Below are 22,648 nucleotides of genomic sequence, written 5' to 3'. Positions count from 1 at the left end.
CCATTCTTTTGTATACCTGGAATGGAAATATTACAGGGGTCTGACTACTATACACTGTCACTCCACACCATAATCCTGTGCATAGGGACCAGTATGATGTTCAGTTGTGAAGGCCTTTTCATGGCATTGCACATGTGTTGTCAGTTGAAGAATGCTGATTAGAGATGAGTGAACCTAGTGTTGAGAGCTGTATATTCATGTCCACCTGCAATTGCAAAGGAAGCTGCCAGCAGTGGATCTTGATTTTTGTGACTAAGTGCATTCAACATTACAGAACCTTTCTCAGACAACTAATAATAACCTCATTGATATCATGCAATGCATCTGCACGTGGAGCTCATACTTGATACTGATGAAATTTAGTTTCCAGTTTTTCATCAGTTGCAGATTATTAACATGTTTATCGAGCCTGTGATTTCCATAAGTCTGTGATTTTTCCTTCATGGTGTTGCAATTTCAATGGAGTGTTTAAGTCAACCTGTTTTCTTTATCAATGGTAAAGTGAGTGGTACTTGCTTTTCGCAAGTTGGGAAACTACAACTCTTAGCATGCCAGTCCTTCCTGAACCTAAAACACTTATCATTGCATGTATGATAAGTGTTTTAGGTTCAGGAAGGACTGGCATGCTGAGAGTTGTAGTTTCCCAACTTGCGAAAAGCAACTTACTGTAAGAACAAGCGTTCTAAAGAATAAGCCTTTTTAGTGATCCTTATTTTAATAAAGTATACGTAAAGGGAATTTGTCAGCAGGTTTTTGCTATGTTACTTTAGGACAAGAGGTAAGAATCAAAACACAGAATTCAATTGTGTCATGTGTTGGGTTGTTTGCTATTGTTTAATTACACTGAAGGTTTTATCACAAGCATTATCATTGCTGTGACTAGCTGGTATGACTCCACCCTGTCCTGTGATAAGCATCTCACTGTCTATAGACAATGTACATACAGATCCTGGTATGGGCAGGGTTAGCTTCCTCAGCTCTGCTGCATTGCTAAATCTAAATATTCTGTATCAGAACTGCTGCACCCATTAATCTAAGTGATACATCGTTGGAATCCGGGTCTCAGTCTACATCATACTCCTCTCATATGAGGTAGCAAAAACCTGCTGAAAGTTTCCCTTTAAAGATTTTGTATTTTTTTAGAGCATTTTAGGCAGGACAATATTTCTGGAAATGCTGGGTTACTAGCCTATAGAATTTTAGCCTTTTTATTACAATGGTGGAGACTTACTGCTTCTGACTGAGTAGCTCAAGACACAGATCTACACGCCACAAAAATTCCTTATATTATAAATTATTGCACCACCCTAATATTGTTTGCATGTGTTTTTTCTACGGAGCATTTAGTCTTTGTGTATAGCTTTGAAGATTTTAACCTCTAACTCTGGGTATTCTGCCAGGACCTCTGTTTCAAATGAACTGTTAAAATCTGCTAAGAAATCAAAATCTGTATTAAATCTGAATTTGTTTGCCCATAATAGCTGAGTACCGGGCTGGCACAAATATTTCATAGTTTTCAGAAGTTTGTCAAGACAGGTGTGATGGTACACAACATCAGCAGCAAGTACATAATCAAACACGTGAGAAGTATTATTAAAGTTTCCGTGAAGATCATTCCCCCATGTCAGCTCTCTCACTTCAGGAATATGCAAGCAGCGCCCTTTTGTGTTTCTTGACAAATTAAATCTTAGATTTCCCAGTATTTCAGGCAGATCAGTTGCAGTGACGTGAGCTCCTAGAGAAGGAAATCTGTGTCATACTACACTGTATGCGCAAGGGTTGGGTGCGCTTTACTAGCAACAACACTCCATTGACAAGCAATTAGTCGGCTTTTAGTCTGCGGTTAGTGTATGCACACTCGATAATTAATCACAGACCTAAGATACATGCGACAATCGATACCAGGCCAGTTCCAGAGCCGATTTCCACAATGTTCTTGTTTCTCAAATTAAATTCATCTTGGTTTTCTTCCAGGAAGTAAGATAACGCCTTCGCCTAAAATGAGAAAAATAATTGTGAGATTTTATCTTGATTTTTATTTGTTTTAAAGGGAATCTCTCAGCACAAAGCGACTGTTCATACCAAGCACAGGAGCACAGTGCACCGTTGGTGTGGCCAAACAGTTTGGTGCATCTTTCTGCCACCTCTTTTTTGATTGACGGCTCTAGATGGAAAACAAGTATGTGGAAAGGTACATGAAACTGCTCAAACATGCTAAAGGGTTCATCAAGTAGATCTGTGCTTGGTATAAACAGTCGTTTTGTGCTAACAGTCTTCCTTAAATACAAGCAATTATACCATTATAATGCCAGGATTACATCATTGTGTAGTTTGCAAAATCTCAAACCTGCAATCGCATTCCAATAATAACCTATAATTACATTTCTGTACTGCCCGGTTCTCCTCCGGCTACTGCTCAGTGTGATATGGCTGTGTGCATTAGTCAGGGACTATTCTACACTCAGATTTAGGGTAACCATTGAATTGGACAAAAAAAAAAAAAAGTTTTACTGTATGTAAAGTGGGTCAGTCTTGAAATTCATTTGGGATAATTTTACTTAATGATCTTCTTTTAAAATAGGTCAACGCAAAAAAAAAAAATCCCAATGAACTTCCCAAACTTATTATAGGGATTTTTTTCACTGTCTGTCTTATATGTAAGATTGAAATGGAAAGGAGGCAATTAAGCTGAAATTAGAATATGTTAATAGGTCAGTAGTCAATTAGACTTGTGTTAAATGAAAAAAGTGAAGAAAAAATACTCTAATTAGATGAATTGCCCAAATCAATGTCACTTTCTTTGGTATATGCATATGTTGTATGCTAATGAAAATGTTTTCTATCACACCTTATGTCCTAACGGAACAAAACTATCAACAGCAACTCGCCCTTCACTTGAATAGATTCCATAATCATTAGTCCATCATGGTCTGATATTTTCTTCAATAGGAACTGAGCTGCAGTACTCAAGAATGGGCACTACACAGCGTATGGAGCTATATCGTGTCCATCAATGGCCTTGAAAGCTGCAAACAGCTGATTGATGGGGGTATTGGACTCTCGCCGTACAAATCTAATACTGAGTACTAGATCATCAATAGATCATCGATATCGAAGTCCTGGAAAGCACCTTTAATAATGTTTTGGGTGTAGGGTGCATTATACTATATGCGGGCTGCATTCTACTGTATCGGACTATGGGAAGTGATTTACAACAAAAATTACTTAACCATGAAACACACTAGATGTTTATGCTTGACACCCGTATTCCTCATGGTCCTAATGCCTGACAGGATTTAATAAAACAATACTGAATATTATTTAGGCAATATTATACAAGATAATTTATTATGTTGTTCCACTATTTTTATGATAGTTTTCCAATAGTGTTTTGTAAGGTTTTTTTGAATACATATATGCTTTTTTGCATTTTTAATTGTCTGTACAATGTGTAATATGCCTCTTTTGCATTTTTAATTATCTGTCCTATGAATGCTATGTGCACTCTATATATGTGTCTCCAATGTATTGTGAGATAGATCTTGAGTAAGACTGTTTAGTTGAAACGCGTAGATCGTTTCTACTGGTGTGCTCTGTGTTTGCTATGCACATATTTTTTTAAAGCACTTGTATATTTTCAAGTTGTCCAATAAAATTTTGTAAGTTGTTGCCGCCTTTGTCCTTAGCTGGATTACAGTTTTTTTTTCCCTTCTCCTATTTGATGTGGATGCTTACCACAATCCGTGCTGGGCGTTGGCAGGCTGGGGGATTTAACTACAGATCGGTAAGCTGACTACACTTTTTTTCTTCTATTCATATATGATCTGCATTATACTGTATTGAGGACTATGTGGAATGCATTATACTATATGGAGGACTGGGGAGTATATTTTAATATATGAAGGACTATGGGGTGCATTATACTATGGGGAGTGCATTGTACTACATGGAGAACTATGGCGGTGCATTATACTAAATGGAGGACTATGGAGAGAGTATTATACTATATGAAGGACTATGGGGAGTATTATACTATATGGACGGCTATGAAGAGTGTATTATACTATTTGGACGACTGGGGAGTGTATTGTATGGAGGACTATGGGGAGTGTATTATATTATATGGAGGACTATGGGGAGTGTATTAAACTATATCAAGGACTATGGGGAGTGTATTATACTATATGGATGACTATGGGGAGTATATTGTACTATATGGGGAGTGTTATATGGAGGACTATGAGGAATGTATTCTATATGGAGGACTGTGGGGAGTGTATTATACTAAATGAGCAAAATGCTGCCTATTCATCAAGTGATTTGGATCTGTTATGCCGGAACAAAAATCAATGTTCTCAGCAGCAACTGTGAAAACTGCATATATCCTGCAGATAACATGATACTGTATGGGGACAGGTTGATCAACCAGTGATTATTCTGTCCCCATCATTGTTCCTCAGTCGCTGTAAAGAGGCTGGGAAACAAGGATTGAACTACTTAAATTGTCGATCACACTCGTTTAGGGGCCTGAAATCAGCGCATGTAAATACAACCAAAATGTTTGTAGGTTGGTGCAATATGTTAGCATTTGAGGCCCCATTTTAAACTTTTTCCCAAGACCCCACTTTTCCTAAAACCAGTCCTGGGCGGGACAATGGGAGTGGAGAGCAGTGAATATTCATTCCTTTTAATAGCAGGCACACGTGATCGCGCAGCCGCTGCACGAGCCGTGTGCCCACTATTAAAAAGAATGAATATGCACTGCTTCACACGCCCATATTCCTTGACGTGGAGAGCAGTGAATATTCTGGCAGCTGACCTCTGTGTGGGGCACATGGCAGTGGAATCGTCTGCTGGCAAGAGAACAGGGAAGGTGAGTAGAATTGTTTATTTTTTTTGTGGGATGTGGGCCATGTATACCAGGATGGGGATGAGGGGACCATGTATACCAGGATGAGGGACCATGTATACCTGGATAGGGGGACGTATACCAGGATGGGGGGCATGTAAACTAGATTAGGGTGCCACGTATACCTGAATGGGGGCCATGTATACCTGTATTGGGGGTCATGTATATTGGATTAGCAGCCATGTATACCTGTATTTGAGGCCAAATATACCTGGATAGAGACACATACCAGTATGGGGATCATATATACCTGGATTGGGACATGAATATCAGGGTGCGGGGGCCATATATACCAGAATGGGGACATGACTGTATATATACCAGGATGGGGGATATTACACCTATAACAGTGTCTGCAGCAGATTATCCGCCCACACACACACACACACGATAGTGTGTCATGACCTTATTTTTTGCTTCAATTTTTTTTCCTGTTTCACTCCTCTAAAAGCTGTGAGTGACAGACTCCCTTTAACATAATAGTCCATGGGTGATGTATCTGACTTTATGCAGCTGCCATCTGGGGTATATGTACAAAAAACTGTTTGTGCTATACTCCCATCAGAAATCTCAACTGTGCTGTGAACAGAAATAAATGCAGCTCTGGCAAAAATTAAGGACCACTGCATAGTTTTATAAAAATCAGCTTCTCTACATGTCTGACAGCCATTCCATTCCAGTGTCAGTTGAATTCCAACCAGAGTACTCCTCATTCTACTTAATGTGCTTCTGATTAGGTGATCACCTGAACCAAATCTTATTTAACGAAGGAAAGTATAAAAAAAACCTGCTGTGGTGTTCACAATCCTCTTGCAATAGGACAAGCTGGATGGCAAAACAAGTGCTAGTAATATCCCAAAAGTAATAGGAATGAAAAATAACTTTTAATCATGCCAAAGGAGTTGAAAAGAAAAGTCTTGAGTGAGGAAAAGAAGTGCTCAATTCTGGGTTTACTAGCAGGGGGATACAGTGAGCGTCATGTTGCCTCCATCCGGTAGTCCATTACAACAAAGTCAAGCAGCAGACATTGGGGAGGACAAAGCTACAGACCGTCAGAGGGCTAAAACGACTCTCCACTGACCAGGATGACCGTCATCTTAGGCTACTTTCACATTAGCGTCGTGCGACGCACGTTGCAATGCGTCGTTTTGGGGAAAAAACGCATCCTGCAAAGTTGCCCGCAGGATGCGTTTTTTCTCCATTGACTTACATTAGCAACGCATTGCCACACGTCGCATCCTTCGTGCGACGGATGCGTCGTGTTTTGGCGGCCGCGACGCACACAAACGTTACATGTAACTTTTTTTTGTGCGTCGTCTCCGCCATTTTCGACCGTGCATGCGCGGCCGAAACTCTGCCCCCTCCTCCCCGGACATTACAATGGGGCAGCGGATGCGTTGAAAAACTGCATCCGCTGCCCCCGTTGTGCACGCTTTCACAGCGTGCGACGGTACGTTGCCCCGACGCAGGGCGACAGCCGTCGCACGAAGCTAATGTGAAAGTAGCCTTATTCGAACGTCACTCGGCAACCGCAGTATAACATCAAGTGACCTACAAAAGGAATGGCAAATGGCAGCTGGGGGTAAATGCACGGCAAGAACAGTTCGTAACAGGCTCCTAGAGGCAGGGCTCAAGTAATATAAAGGTAGAAAAAAGCCTTTCATCAATGAGAAGTAAAGGAGAGCCAGGCTGAAGTTTGCCAAAGACCATAAGGATTGGATCATAGAGGACTGGAGTAAGGTAATCTTCTCTGATGAGTCTAATTTTCAGCTTTGCCCAACACCTGGTTGTCTAATGGTTAGACAGAGACATGGAGAGGTGTACAAGCCACAGTGTCTTGCACTCACTGTGAAATTTGGTGGAGGATCTAGGGTTGCTTCAGCAAGGCTGGAATTGGGCAGGTTAATCTTTGCAAAGGACTTATGAATCAAGCCGCATACAAGGTTATCCTGGAAAAACAGTTGATTCCTTCTGCTCAGGCAATGTTCCCCAACTCTGAGGACTGTGTTTTTCCCAGCAAGACATTGCGCACCATGCCACACAGCTAGGTCAATCAATGTGTGGATGAAGGACCACCACATCAAATCCCTGTCATGGCCAGCCCAATCTCCAGACCTTAACCCCATTGAAAACCTCTGGAATGTCATCAAGAGGAAGATGGATAGTCACAAGCCATCAAACAAAGAAGATCTGCTTAAATTTATGTACCAGGAGTGGCATAAGGTCACCCAAAAGCAGTGTAAAAGACTGGTGGAAAGCATGCCAAGACACATGAAAGCTGTGATCAAAAATCATGGTTATTCCACAAAATATTGATTTCTGAACTCTTCCGGAGTTAAAACATGTTTCTAAATTATGAACTTTTTTATTTTGACCATTTCTCATTTTCTGAAAATAAATACAAAATTTAGTGCTTGAAATTTCAAAGAAATGTCAGTAGTTCATAGAATAAAAGAGCAATTTACATTTTACTCAAAAATATACCTATAAAGAGAAAAATCAGACAAACTGAAAATTTTGTAGTGGTCTCTTAATTTTTGCCAGAGCTGTATGTAAACAAATATGATACTAAATCAAAAATGCAGACAGATTCTTTCATACTTTTCCCATGGAGCATTGCCTGTAATCATCCATATTCACTCCATACTCAGATCTCTGGATAACTAGTATCCCTCCGACATAAAAATCAATATGCATGAACCAACTACTGCACCCGCTAGGGAACCCAGTAAAAAAAACGTGACAAAGTAAAGCTGGTTCACATAGGACTTTATCACTGCATTCAGAAATCATCCACTGCTATAGACCCTGTCTGTGTTCATATGTCATTTGTGTCAAGGGCACAAACAGCCTAAGGCTAGGTTCACATTTGCGTTCAAGAGGGCTGCGGATGGCTGCCTACTTCCACCTTTCTTCCTCCCTGAAGCTCCGCCTACTTCTGTTTGCATCCTGTGTTTCCCTGCGCACCTATCTTTAATATTGGGTACACAGGGACATGCGTTGTATGCGGATGTGTCCGCATTCGGCCATTTGCCATGTGCAGCGACCTCATGAAAATGCAATGTGCAGTCGCCGACCATGTCAAATCGCCGCATGCAGACACATCCGCATACAACGCATATCCCTGCGTACCCAATGTTAAAGATAGGTGCACAGGGAAATGCAGGATGCAAACAGAAGTAGGCGGAGCTTCAGGGAGGAAGAAAGGAGGAAGTAGGCAGCCATCCGCAGCCCTCCTGAACGCAAGTGTGAAACCAGTCTAAGACCCCCATGAAAGATCATTATACTGGCCCATTATATGGCTAGAATTCAACATATCATTCCCTTACATGCAATATGATCAACAGGACCAATCCACATACATTGAATGAGACTCCCAGATCTACTGAGCCCCTTTACTGCACATTTTGTATGTCCGCCACCGGTGTTAGTAGGAAATAAAGTACAAACATTGATTAATACTATGTGGCTTCATTTTGCCTTCCTATATTTTATAATGTGTTAACGTAACTTTGTTGCTGAAATGTCAGATTTGTCACTCATTCTTTAATCTCGACTTCCACTGCTGGATTACCAGTGCAGTGTTGATGGAACCTGGCATTTGAGGCCCCTAAATAAAATGAATCATAGGCTTTGTATTATACCTGCCTGTTGCTATCCAGCAGTGCAGGAACAGAATAGTTCAGAAGCGTTTTACTCAGCTGGAAAAGCCATTGAAATAGTCTATTATATTTTCTGTAATAAATCACTTAAACCTTTCTGATGATTATTTGTTCCTGATTTTTCTTCCTAGCAGTTCCATACAACTCCCACAGTCCAGGCTTTGACTCATAATTTGTGGGTGTCAAAAGAGCACTCACGAGTCTTGCCTGCGAAGGAGGGAGGAGAATGTGGCTGACAGCAAGAGTGTCGGTATTTTTAATACTGCAGAGTTATAGAAAGAAATTAAGAGGTAAATTATGAAAAAGAGCCTTAGTAACTAGTCACAGAAATAGCAAATCTTTCAACAGGCAGCAGCCCATGAAAAGTCCAGATAGTTCCCTTCATCCCAAATTCTGGTCTTCAATTATTTATTGCATGGCTCATGGTTTTATAAGTTTAGTTTGGACTTCACTGTATCAAATTTTTCTCTTGCTTTATTCAATTTTTAAATTTTTAAATTGCTTTAATTAGACAGCATGAAAATAAGAAAGTTTGCAATTGACTTGCTTTTTCTGCCTGCTGTCATTCTCCTGTAAATAGAGCTTTTATCTATAAAAGTGTAGAGCTCATTTCCATGGAACTTCCCTCCAGATCCTGACCCAGAGTGTGCAGTTTCTACAATCCTTGGGAGGGGTTAACTCTTAACATTCCAGCAACCTCCTCTCTTCAGCTCACTGATTTCTGTATAGCAATTATCTGCTCATCTCCCTCTACCGCCCTCCTTTCTCTCTCCGCTTCTGAAGAGATGCAGTTATAAATCACCAGCAGGTCTGCTAATCAAGACTCTCTGCTCTCCTCTTGCTCTCTAAGAGCTCTCAAAGCTGTGTGCTAGTTCAAAATGCCTTGATAACTCTGTGTAAATACAGTGATAGCAATGTACAGTCCAGAACAAACCACTGATGACTGAATATGTTACAGTAGAACTTGTGCTGAGCGTTCTAGCTCTATTAGAACTGCAGCTCTGCTACTTACCAGAACTGTAACTCAAGGAGGAAAGCAGACCCTGCCAGAAACATGGAAGTGAGGAGACTGGAAAACTGTATGCTGCTCAAGACACAACTTGAGAATAACCCTTTAGGCCTGCTGCTCCACTTTACTATGTCACTAAATTGCACATTACTTTAATATAGAATATTATAGGAATATACAAAGTACACATAAATGACATAGAAACTTATTACTCACTCCTGGCCAGATTACTCCTCCGTAGCCTTCAATGGACTCCTGAATAATAATTTCATACCCTGCACACCGGAAATATTCTTTATCAAAACAGGAGTAGACAGTGGGAGTCCATGCCTTGTGGGGTTGGACAGATTGTTGGGTGTTACATATGACATCTATAAGAAAATATAATTTTTTTTTTAAATCATATTGCAAGAATACTAAACAAAAACATTTAAACTATATACTATGCTCTTTTTATTAACGCCTTAAAGAACGTCAATTTTTTTTCAATTGCGCGTGCGAGAATCGGATCACGGGTGCGGAGAAGATGCAGAACTTCTCAATTGCGTGTCCGCATATATCGGACTGCACTCGGATGACATCTATGTACAGTCCAATATTTTGCATGCGCCCATTGACTTGTATGGGAGTGCGCCGTACAATATGCTGCAAATCGCAGCATGCAGCGATTTTTCTTTTCTCATGCCGACTCAGCATGAGAAAACAAAGTTGGCACTGCTCCATAGTATAACATTGGAGAAAGTGCTATCCGATGAAACATCACATAGCACTTGTCCGAGTTATATGCTGGCTACTCGCCAGTGTGAGCGAGCCCTTATTCTCAGGATTAGCAATGGTCCTAGAGATACTTTAAGACACCCAGTGAGGGAAATCGTAGGAAAGCTAAACCATAAAACCACCACCTCCACCATGTTCTGCAGCAGAGGCTTGAGCACAGAGTGCTAGGAGCTGTTATTCAACACCAGTGTTCCCCAACTCCGGTCCTCAAGAGCCCCCCAACAGATCATGTTTTCAGGATTTCCTTAGTATTACACAGGTGATGGGATTCTTGGTCGCCCATGCACGTATCACCTGTGTAATACTAAGAAAATCCTGAAAACATTACCCATGAGGCTCTTGAGGACCAGAGTTGGGGAAGACTGATTTAAAATGTAAATGCATTTATTAGGCCATGTTCACACTTCCTGAAAGATTTTGTATCAAGAAGGGTTTGATATTTCCTTACTAAGGATCAGACCTCCAGCGATCATGAGCTTATCCCCTATAATAATAATAATTTTATTTCTGTAGCGCCAACATATTCCGCAGCACTTTACATTTCAGAGGGGACTTGTACAGACAATAGACATTACAGCATAACAATAATCACATTACTCAACTGATGCCAAGAGGAATGAGGGCCCTGCTCGCAAGCTTACAATCTATAATGATATGGGAAAAGCTTGAATCTTGGTACAGATCTGTTAGAGGACCTTTCACCAAACTTTTCATGTTGAACTGAGAAAACAATTTAATAGTGGCTTTAGAGTGAAATAAAATGATTTTTTTTTTATAATGTATCCTCTCCGTTGCGGAGATTTTAGCAATCAAAGTATTTGTCACATAATGAATTATCCTTCTTGTTTTTAAGTCCAAGTTGGTGTTATCAGACAGTTTTATCCTCTATGATGCTAAGAGGCAAAATAAAAAAAGAACATTTAATTGCTCTCTGCAGCCACTATTACATTGTTTGTACAGTTCAACACGAAAAGTTGGATTAAAAAAAATTCTGTTCTCAGATTTCCAGCTTTCAGTTCTGTCACAGAAACAAGAAACAAAAATACATTGCAGACTCCACCATATGAAGAATACATGGTGTCCTTCATTTTACTGGAAATAATACTGCCACAGCCAGCGCTATTATTTACTGCCTTTCTGATAAAATCTGCACATCCTCTAAAGATATGACTTTGCCGTAGGGATTTTTTAGAAGGCTTCAGTTGACATTTGACAATCGGAATATGTTGTAAATACAGTGTGTGTATGTGTGTGTGTGTGTGTGTATGTGTATATATATATATATATATGTGTGTGTGTGTGTGTATATATATATATATATATATATATATATATATATGTGTAATAAATATATATATACACACACACAGTACAGACCAAAAGTTTGGTCACCACTTCTCATTCAATGAGTTTTCTTTATTTTCATGACTATGAAAATTGTAGATTCACTCTGAAGGCATCAAAACTATGAATTAACACACGTGGAATTATATAATTAACAAAAAAGTGTGAAACAAGTGAAAATATGTCTTATATTCTAGGTTCTTTAAAGTAGCCACCTTTTGCTTTGATTACTGCTTTGCACACTCTTGGCATTCTCTTGATGAGCATCAAGAGGTAGTCACCGGAAATGGTCTTCCAACAGTCTTGAAGGAGTTCCCAGAGATGCTTAGCACTTGTTGGCCCTTTTGCCTTCACTCTGAGGTCCAGCTCACCCCAAACCATCTCGACTGGGTTCAGGTCTGGTGACTGTGGAGGCCAGGTCATCTGGCATAGCACCCCATCACTCTCCCTCTTGGTCAAACAGCACTTACACAGCCTGGAGGTGTGTTTGGGGTCATTGTCCTATTGAAAAAATAAATGATGGTCCAACTAAACGAAAACCGGATGGAATAGCATGCCGCTGCAAGATGCTGTGGTAGCCATGCTGGTTCAGTATGCCTTCAATTTTGAATAAAACCCCAACAGTGTCACCAGCAAAGCACCATCACACCATCCATGCTTCACGGTGGGAACCAGTCCATTCGTTCACCTTTAATGCGTCGCACAAAGACACGGTGGTTGGAACTAAAGATCTCAAATTTGGACTCATCAGACCAAAGCACCGATTTCCACTGGTCTAATGTACACTCCTTGTGTTCTTTAGCCCAAACAAGTCTCTTCTGCTTGTTGGCTGTCCATAGCAGTGGTTTCCTAGCAGCTATTTTACCATGAAGGCCTGCTGCACAAAGTCTCCTCTTAACAGTTGTTGTAGAGATGTCTGCTGCTAGAACTCTGTGTGGCATTGACCTGGTCTCTAATCTGAGCTGCTGATAACCTGCGATTTCTGAGGCTGGTGACTCGGATCAACTTATCCTCCGCAGCAGAGGTGACTCTTGGCTTTCTTTCCTGGGGCGGTCCTCATGTGAGCCAGTTTCTTTGTAGCGCTTTATAGTTTTTACCACTGCACTTGGGGACACTTTCAAAGTTTTCCCAATTTTTCGGACTGACTAACCTTCATTTCTTAAAGTAATGATGGCCACTCGTTTTTCTTAGCTGCTTTTTCTTGCCATAATACAAATTCTAACAGTCTATTCAGTAGGATTATCAGCTGTGTATCCACCAGACTTCTGCACAACACAACTGATGGTCCCAACCTCATTTATAAGGCAAGAAATCCCTCTTATTAAATCTGACAGGGCACACCTGTGAAGTGAAAACCATTTCCGGTGACTACCTCTCGAAGCTCATCAAGAGAATGCAAAGAGTGTGCAAAGCAGTAATCAAAGCAAAAGGTGGCTACTTTGAAGAACCTAGAATATAAGACATATTTTCAGCTGTTTCACACTTTTTTGCTAATTATATAATTGCACACGTGCTAATTCATAGTTTTGATGCCTTCAGAGTGAATCTACAATTTTCATAGTCATGAAAATAAAGAAAACTCTTTGAATGAGGTGTGTCCAAACTTTTGGTCTGTACTGTATATATGAAAACCTGACTGAGCCCCGAAAGAGGTTTTCCACATTTACGATGTTTTTAGTGCACAAATTTGCTCTTCCTGGTAAAAACAAAAATCCTACAGCTACATCACTGCCTCTGTGCAGCTGTCTCGGTCTTATTGACATAGCTGCAACATTGATGTGCCATCTTCACCATGTGACCACTACAGACAATCATTTTGTTGTTTTTGTAATTTTTAGATAGAGCAAGCCTATGCACTAAAAAATTAAGTGTGGAAAACCTAAGTACGGTAAATTGAGGGAAAAAAAATAGCATCATAATGGACGTTTTAACTTGGCTCCTGTAAAAATAGAAATCGTGACACAAGTGTGAATTCTTAAAAATATGGTTGTTGTAACATTACATTCTGTGATATATCTGGGGTCCAAGAAACTTTTAATTTAGTAACCGAAGCAGTGGGATCTCAAAAATGATAAAGTCACATAGTTCTTACTCATAGATGTGACTGGACAATCCCTTTTAGTATTGAACCTTCTGCATGCACGCCCTGCAAGATGTAAAAGAGGGATGAACCTAAATAGGATAACATCTGATCAGCCCATTAATCTCATAACTGGCAATTACACTGTGTCACTGAGGTCTTTTGAATTGGGGTGATAGATCACATGATTACAATGTCATTGAGGGTCTTTGGAAATAGGGGGAGAACTTGCATTCTTACTGTCATTGAGGGTCTTTGGAAATGATGACAGTTTACTGTGTGTGAACTATGGGGAGTTGAAATTAAGGCAAACTTCGAACTCTTGATTAGAGTGAGACAGTTTAATGTACCCCTATATTTCCAGGTGTTTTGCATTTTGGGTTGGATGCTGACTACTTCTGACCTTGCCTAATATAAAATACCATATTATAGGATCACAAAGTTTTCCTTACTATCCATCATACAATCGATTACATTGGAGCTCATCATCATGCATTGTGTGGGGAAGGGGAGACGATTTCTGGGTCATGTGTGTATGCAGTAGATCCCAGATCTGCTCTGCATTTGGCCATCACTATGGTTTAGAACCACCCTCCATGTTCTGTGTAGCCAGGACTCTTCATCATGTCTCTGAGCCTGGGAGACTAAGTTCTGGTGGCATCTACAGGTAGTCTGCATCTCTTCTGCATCAGCCCCTGCTATGTGGATCTTATTCCCCAGCCTCCGGAATGAGACCAGCTTTACACATTTGTGACATATGAACCATGGATGATTTAATATTTGGGTTGTGGTATTGGGGTACAGAAAGCAAGCACTGGTGTATGGATGCCATGCTGTCTCCTCACAGGTTGTTGGTGGCTGCTTCTTGCTATGATGAGGATGGTTGAAGAAGGTGCATTAGCTTGTTGAATGGGGCACCTACCTTTCTGATCGTCCCCCAGTAGAGGGGTCTCTGCAGGCTCGGGCTCTGGCACATCCTGCTGCTCTCCTCCTTCTTCATCACCCACAGTTTCATCAGCTCTCTCCCAGCTGTCCTCCTCCTCTGTAGCGGGGAGCTGAGGCTGCACACAGGGCACACGCTCCACACACTCAGCATCCATAGCAAGTCCCTGATCCCAGGGTGGAAGACGAGCAGGCTGCGAATCAGACAGAGCTCCTCATCCTCAGTGCTGCTCTTCTGGTGTGGGCGGGGGGCAGGCTGTCATCTGCAAGGAGGGGAGACCACTGATTACTAATCTGGTCCACGTCCTGCAGGAGACACAATAGAAGACATCAGGCAGCAGGCTGGCATCATCAGATGGCTCTATGGCACATGCTGGCATGTCTGGATGTCCACAGAGAGAATGGCACATTCATCAGATAGATATAGGGAAAAAGGCAAAAGCTTTCATGGAGTTACACATGTAACAGAAGCTGAAAATATAAGTACAGAGAGATGTGAGCAGCAGCTGCTTGTAGTCAGGGGTCTTGTATGCTGCTATGAAATGAAACAAATGCAGATTTTGTGTTTTCTTAGCAAACTATAGCAGTAAGGGCTCGTTCACACGTCACTGATTTTTCTCATACTCAAATAAAAAAACGGTCCAAGAGTCATCAGTGTTTTTGATCAGAATTTCATTGGATTATAGTCACTTTTTGCCATCAGTTTCATCAGTCCTTCTTGAATGTAAAAAAAAAAAAACCTGATGGAGGTTTTTCCAGCTTTTCCAATCAATCCATGGAACTTTGCCAGTACGCGGATTGCATCCAATATTTTCATGGACCCGTAGATGTGCGATGACGAGACTATTCTGAGATGCTGATCAATAGAAGACTCATTTACATGAGTTTGTACCGTCCATAGACTACATTTGGTATGAGTTCTCTCCATGAAAATACGTATAGAACTCATGTGCAAAAAACTGACGTGTGAATGAAGCCTGAAAAGGTTATTCCCATTTTTGACTTTCATGGACAAGACAGCAATGACTGCTTCTGGAGGCAGTTATGGAAGCGGCAGAGCGCACCTGCATTATTAGCGTAACTCTCATAGAAATAAATGAAAGTTCTGAAAACATAGAAGCAAAGTGAGTTACAATATTGGGATAACTCCAGAGTTATGGAAACAATGTAACTCGTTATTTACATGTAGCTCCCATTCATTCCTATGGAAGTTCCACAAACGGCGTAGCATTATAGATCAGAGAAGAGCGACCAAGGTTATTAGGGAAATAGGGGGTCTGCGATACCAAGACAGGTTGTTACACTTGGGGTTATTTAGTTTGGAGAATCGAAGGCTTAGGGGTGATCTTATTACAATGTATAAATATATGCGGGGACAATACAAAGACCTTTCTAATGATCTTTTTACTCTTAGACCTGTGACGGGGACAAGGGGGCATCCTCTACATCTGGAGGAAAGAAGGTTTTAGCATACTCTCAGACGCGGATTCTTTACTGTAAGAGCAGTGAGACTATGGAACTCTCTGCCATATGATGTTGTAATGAGTGATTCCCTAATAAAATTTAAGAAGGGACTGGATGCCTTTCTTGAAAAGTATAATATTACAGGGTATATACACTAGTTTCCTTAATATTGCATTGATCCAGGGAGCTAGTCTGATTGCCATATGTGGAGTCGGGAAGGAATTTTTTTTCCCCAATGTGAAGCTTACTGTTTGCCACATGGGGTTTTTTGCCTTCCTCTGGATCAACATGTTAGGGCAGGTCAGGACAGGATATGGGTTGAACTAGATGGACTTAAAGTCTCCCTTCAACCTTAATAACTATGTTACGTGGCAACATTATAATATACAGTATATAGAAACGTTATGGTTCCTAAATGGATGTGTAGCACCTGACATCTCATCTTTCCCAACATGGTAATAAATAAACATGCAAATAGAATAATGAGAGAGAAAGAGATTTGAGTTGAGCTCTGGTACCCGAACCAGACTTTGGACTAAATTTCGCTCAAACCCAATGAACCCCAACATCCACAGGACCGCTCATCCCTAATTCTGAGCAGGGCTGGCATTAGGGGCAGGCAGACCAGGCAGCTGCCTAGGGCCCCCGCTCCTCCAGGGGCCCCTAGCCAGCTATGGAGCCCGTAAGCAGGATCCGGTGCCGTTACCCCTACCCATTGCACATTCAACTTTATCGGCATCACAGATGCCGATACAGTTGAAAGAACTGAAGGAGGAGAGAGCGTCAGCTAGCGCTCCCTCTTCCATCACTCCCACACTGCTTGTGACTCAGCCGGGCACACAAAGTCACATCGTGTGCCACGTTGTGTCAGCAGTGGAGCTGATGAGACCAGAGCAGAGCCAGCAGCAGTGTGGAAAACAAGGGAGAGAGGCAGTGGCGTAGCGTGAGGTGGGCGGGGGGGCGGTCCGCCCCAGGCGGCACATGTGTGGGGGCGGCGCAGCAGCAGCAATTTCTGTGGGAGAAGCGCGGAGGCTGTGAGGCACAGTGCAGTGCAGCGGCGGGCAGGGAGCAATCACAGCAGCTCCGCTGCCTGCAAGAGGGAATAGCCGGAGCAGAGCTGCAAGGGTCCGTCCTGCTTCCTGCCCGGTGGCCGCGCTTCCTGTCCGGAGGCCGCGCTTCCTGTTTGACACAGAAGCGCCGCTGAATGACGTCATCATTCAGCGGCCGCTGCTGTGTGAGCGAGGAAGCGCGGGCGATGCTGCGGACAGGTGAGAGGATAGAGGTGGTGTCTGTGTGTGTGTGTATGTCTGTCTGTATGTATGTCTGTGTGTGTATGTCTGTGTGGGTGTGTGTGTGTAGGTTAGCCTGGCCCTGGAGGAGATGGGGACATGAGAAGACTGTGATGGGGAGAGAGAAGGCCATAATGCCTGGGCCTGGGGTGATGGGAGAAGGCCATGATGGGGGTGATGCAGAGAAGGCAATGATGGGAGTGATGGAGCAAGCAATGATGGGAGTGATGGGGAGAAGGCAGTGGCGTAGCGTGAGGTGGGGGGGCGGCGCAGCAGCAGCAATTTCTCTCTGTGGGAGAAGCGCGGAGGCAGTGAGGCACAGTGCAGTGCAGCGGCGGGCAGGGAGCAATCACAGCAGCTCCGCTGCCTGCAAGAGGGAATAGCAGGATCTGAGCTGCAAGGGTCCGTCCTGCTTCCTGCCCGGTGGCCGCACTTCCTGTCCAGAGGCCGCGCTTCCTGTTTGACACAGAAGCGCTGCTGAATGACGTCATCATTCAGCGGCCGCTGCTGTGTGAGCGAGGAAGCGCGGGTGATGCTGCGGACAGGTGAGAGGAGAGAGGTGGTGTCTGTCTGTCTGTGTGTGTGTCTGTATGTCTGTGTGTATGTCTGTGTGTGTGTGTCTGTGTGTGTGTGTAGGTTAGCCTGGCCCTGGAGGAGATGGGGACATGAGAAGACTGTGATGGGGAGAGAGAAAGCCATAATGCCTGGCCCTGGGGTGATGGGAGAAGGCCATGATGGGAGTGATGGAGCAAGCAATGATGGGAGTGATGGGGAGAAGGCAGTTATGGGGTGAAGAAGGCAATGATGGGAGTGATGGAGCAGGCAATGATGGGGGTGATGGGGTGATGGAGCAGGCAATGATGGGAGTCATGGGGAGAAGGCAGTGATGGGGTGATGGAGAAGGCAATGATGGGGAGAAGGCAGTGATGGGGTGAAGGAGAAGGCAATGATGGGAGTGATGTAGCAGGCAATGATGGGGGTGATGGAGCAGACAATGATGGGAGTGATGGGGTGATGGAGCAGGCAATGATGGGAGTCATGGGGAGAAGGCAGTGATGGGGTGATGGAGAAGGCAATGATGGGAGTGATGGGGAGAAGACTGATGGGGTGATGGAGAAGGCAATGATGGGAGTGATGGGGAGAAGACAATGATGGGGTGATGGAGCAGTCAATGATGGGAGTGATGGGGAGAAGGCAGTGATGGGGTGAAGCAGAAGGCAATGATGGGAGTGATGGAGCAGGCAATGATGGGGGTGATGGAGCAGACAATGATGGGAGTGATGGGGTGATGGAGCAGGCAATGATGGGAGTGATGGGGAGAAGACAATGATGGGGTGATGGAGAAGGCAATGATGGGAGTGATGGGGAGAAGACAATGATGGGGTGATGGAGCAGGCAATGATGGGAGTGATGGGGAGAAGGCAGTGATAGGGTGAAGGAGAAGGCAATGATGGGGAGAAGGCAAGGGTGGGGGTGATGGGGAGAAGGCAATGATGGGGGTGATGGAGAGGGCAATGATGGGGTGGTGGGGTAAAAATAAATGATGATGGGGTGGTGGGGGAGAATGCAATGACGGTGGTGGTGGAAAGGGCAATAAATGGGGGTGGTGGAGGAGGAGGAAATGATGGAGGTGGTGGAATGGGCAATGATGGGAGTGGTGGGGGAGAAAGCAAAGATAGTGGTGGGGGAGAAGAAAATGATGGAGGTGGTGAAGAGGGGAATGATGGGGTGGGGGAGAGGACAATAATGGGATGTGAGGGGAGGAGGACAATGAGGGGTGTGGGGGATTGGGATGGGAGGAAGAGGGACTTATAATGGCCTTAGGAACGGGGGAGGTGGAGGAAGACATTATCGTTTATTATGTCTAACACAGTCCCTTAGTATATAGTGTACTCACTAATTCTGTATAACACCATCCTTAGCTACATAGTTTCCTCTTTTATTATGTATAACACCATCCCTTATTACGTACCATCCTCTCTAGTTATATATGATGCCGTCCCTTATTATATAGCTTCCTCTGCTGTTATGTATAGTGCTGTTTCTTACATAGTGTATTCTTGTTAATTTTGTTATTTACAGCGCCCTCTTTTATTACATAGTCCCCTCTCTTTTTAGATATAAAATGACTGCTGATCGAGGAGCCGGTGACCAAACTACCAGTCCATCAGCTCCTCCATTAGAAAGGAAGCTTTCCCATGCTCCATCAGCCATCATTGCATTATACAGCTAACAAGACAGGACGGTATGTCATAAAAAACAGGGCTCTATATAATCCAATATGTAAGGTCTGTCACATTATTAAAAATTATTATTAAAAAGCCATTAGGTCTTCATCCAGCATCATCAAGCTAATACATACATATATATAGAGAACTGCAAGAAGATGAAAGTCTAGAAATAATAACAGCAGAGTTAGTAGCAGACTAAAAATTAGATCTTTAAGTGTAGTGTGGGCTCTTTGGATGCTCCCGGATTATCAACGACCAAAGGGGCGGCAAATTTTTCGACCGCCCTGGGCGCCACAAACAGTAGCTACGCCACTGGAGAGAGGCGAGTATTGCTTGTGTCTGTGTAAGGGGTGGGCTGCCCTACACTATCTGTGTGTGTTACACGGTATAATGCAGAGACACATTATAATGCATGTTGGGGGGCTGCATTATACTGTGTATCCGGGGGGCTGCATTATACTGGATCACACTGTGTGGGGGGGCTGCATTATACCCTATGAGGGGGCTACATTATACTGTGTGTGTGGGGGGGGGCTGCATTATACTGTGATTGGTGGTGCTGCATTATACTGTGTGTGTCTGATGGGGCTGCATTATACTGTGGGGGGGCTGCATTATACTGTGTGTGCAGATGTGGATGGGAGAGACTGGCAGGGAGCACTGAAAAAATGTTTCTGGAGCAACAAAGGATTTTTCAGGAAAATAGTAGCTGTTTTATTATGTTATGCCATATACCGCATTTAGGAGTATTTTGTTGATCTTTTAAAGGAAGGTGTCTCAATTACAAATGGTTAAATTGCAAAATGATTGTAAAAACAAGCTATTTTGTACTTTACCCTACATTAAAAATTATCTCCATTGTCAAGAATGAAGTTATTTTTAATTCTATTGTTTACTGCTCGCTGACAAGGTTACTGGCCACCTCTGCAGTGAATCAGAGGTGGCTGGTTTCCTGTGCGAAGAGCATGCCGATTGTAAGGTGTTTCTGATACAGCTTGTAGTGTTGTTGTAGACTTCACATGCACTACGCGATTAGTAGTGATGAGCGAATTTGTTCGGAAAACGATCGCCAAACATAAATTCGGCACGAATATGGCACATTTGAATTCGTGATTGGAAGCCAGAGCAAAATTGTAAAAAATCAGTAACATTCGGCTTGGCTGATGTTCACTAGGAGGGAATTAGATGCCCAATCTAGGAGAGGATCCAGCAGCGGGCGCGGCCGCAGCCACCGTAATGCCTTTATCCATGCCATATATCCCAGGAGTGGCCTGGCTACCTCAGTACTCAGGGGACTCGCACACCCTGAGCGACTTTAAGGAGAGACTGGATAATTTTTTCTAAGTGTACACCCTGTCAGATAACCAAAAAGTCAGCATCCTTATTGGCCAGCTAACCGGTGCATCCCAGAAGGAGGTGAAGTTCTGGCCGGACACTGAGAAAAGAACTGTTAGGCAAATCCTGGCTCGGCTGAAGGATACTTTTGACAACCGCACAGCAGCGGAGATTAAAATGAAATTATACGGGTGCAAACAAAGGGCGCAGGACAGTGTACTGGACTGTGCCCTAAATCTGCAAGAGGCACTGCAGGCCATTAAACAGGTAGACCCCAACAATGTGCGAGACTAGGACAGATTGCTAACCGAGCAGTTTACTGAGGGGCTCTTGTCTACCGCTCACCAGACACAGCTGCGCATTATGGCCCTGCAAAACCCTGACCTGGACTTCGCACGATTTAAAGACCTGGCCAACCGGGTGCTGCGAGAACCAACCCCAAGTGGCACTGCACCCCTCCAGCGCCCAGTTATCACATACCACCAGGAGCCACGTCCTTTTCCCCCAGCACCCATGAAGGCAGATGCACAGAACCTAGATAATGACTCCTCTGCAGGCCTACGCCTCCAGGTCCAGGAGCTGACCAAAAGTGTGGCTGCACTAACCAAAACCGAGCAGTCCATGCAAGTGTCCCCAAAGGAGAAGATCCAGCTGGCCTCCAGTCCAGATGACGTCCTGTGGCGACAGCAGAGGAGAATCCCACCGACCAGAGGGAGAGACAACGATCGCTACGACCAGGACGGGACAGCCCATCTGTCACCGCTGCAACATGACGGGCACATCGCAAGATTCTGTAATTTAAACAAGCAACCCCTGGGGCAGAGGGACAACCCCCAGGAGTAAGACGACCGGGCCCACCAAGCTTGCGAGACAAGTACGTGAGAGGACGGCCAATTATGCCCGTCGTGCTTGATGGCATCCCGATGAACGCTTTATTGGACACCGGCTCCCAGGTGACAACGATGCCATATATCTTTTTTTAAACGGTATTGGGCTAATTCAGACATTACTTGCAGCCCAGATGAACACTTTAACATCGTTGCCAGCAATGGTAAGCCCTTGCCTCAGGTGGGGTATAAGGAGGTGACCATCAAGGTTGGCCGAGTAGAATTGCAGTCGCAAGGTTTGATTATAGTTGATATTGATAGACAAGAATGCCATCCTATGATTACTCTATGCACCAATGTATTAGAGAATTGTCTTGGAGAAATTGTTTTGTTGCAACAGGTAGCCGAGACCGCGAGTTCCAATCAGCAGCATGTCCTGCAAAAGGAAATCAGAGCCCTGATGCAGAGACAACAGGTTGAGCCGTCTAGTGGAGAAGTCGGCAGTGTCAGAGTGAGTGATCCATTCCCCATTGCAATACCCCTCTAGGAGTGAAATGTTGATTTGGTGTCGGGCAGCAATAGGCCTCAAGAGTCAAGATTACCAGGCCCTGGTAGAACCCGTGTATTCTGACAGTAGACCCACCCTCCTGACAGCCAAAGGGGTAATCTGTGTCCTGAATTGTGGGGGGAGAGAGGTTCATTTACCCCGGTATGCCACCGCTGCTAAGCTGTTCACTGTCAGTAATAATTCAATAAAGTCCGTGGAACCCTTGCTTCCA

The 22,648-nt window shown here is 43.5% G+C and overlaps 1 protein-coding gene and 1 long non-coding RNA gene across 2 annotated transcripts in view; one reads left to right on the top strand and one right to left on the bottom strand.

Moving 5' to 3' along the window:
- Nucleotides 1–1,336: 1,336 nt before the first annotated feature.
- On the bottom strand, nt 1,337–15,210 carry METTL21C (methyltransferase 21C, AARS1 lysine). Its single transcript, XM_073569493.1, has 4 exons — nt 14,704–15,210; nt 9,797–9,951; nt 1,878–1,995; nt 1,337–1,735 (listed from the first exon to the last, which is right to left on the bottom strand). Exons 1-4 carry the CDS (start codon nt 14,879–14,881, stop codon nt 1,344–1,346), a joined length of 843 nt encoding a protein of 280 aa, XP_073425594.1. The 5' UTR covers nt 14,882–15,210; the 3' UTR covers nt 1,337–1,343.
- The window catches only part of LOC141084666 (uncharacterized), a 68,842-nt gene continuing 48,182 nt past the window's right edge, over nt 1,989–22,648 (top strand). The window contains exon 1 of the long non-coding RNA XR_012231077.1: nt 1,989–3,784. This is a non-coding gene — a long non-coding RNA (uncharacterized lncRNA). The remainder of the gene's footprint in view (nt 3,785–22,648) is intronic.

The sequence above is a fragment of the Dendrobates tinctorius genome, unplaced genomic scaffold (assembly GCF_039654945.1).
Source record: "Dendrobates tinctorius isolate UK_male_01 unplaced genomic scaffold, ASM3965494v1 ptg000026l, whole genome shotgun sequence".
Lineage (NCBI taxonomy): Eukaryota > Metazoa > Chordata > Amphibia > Anura > Dendrobatidae > Dendrobates > Dendrobates tinctorius.
This window is presented reverse-complemented; position numbering and strand designations above follow the sequence as displayed.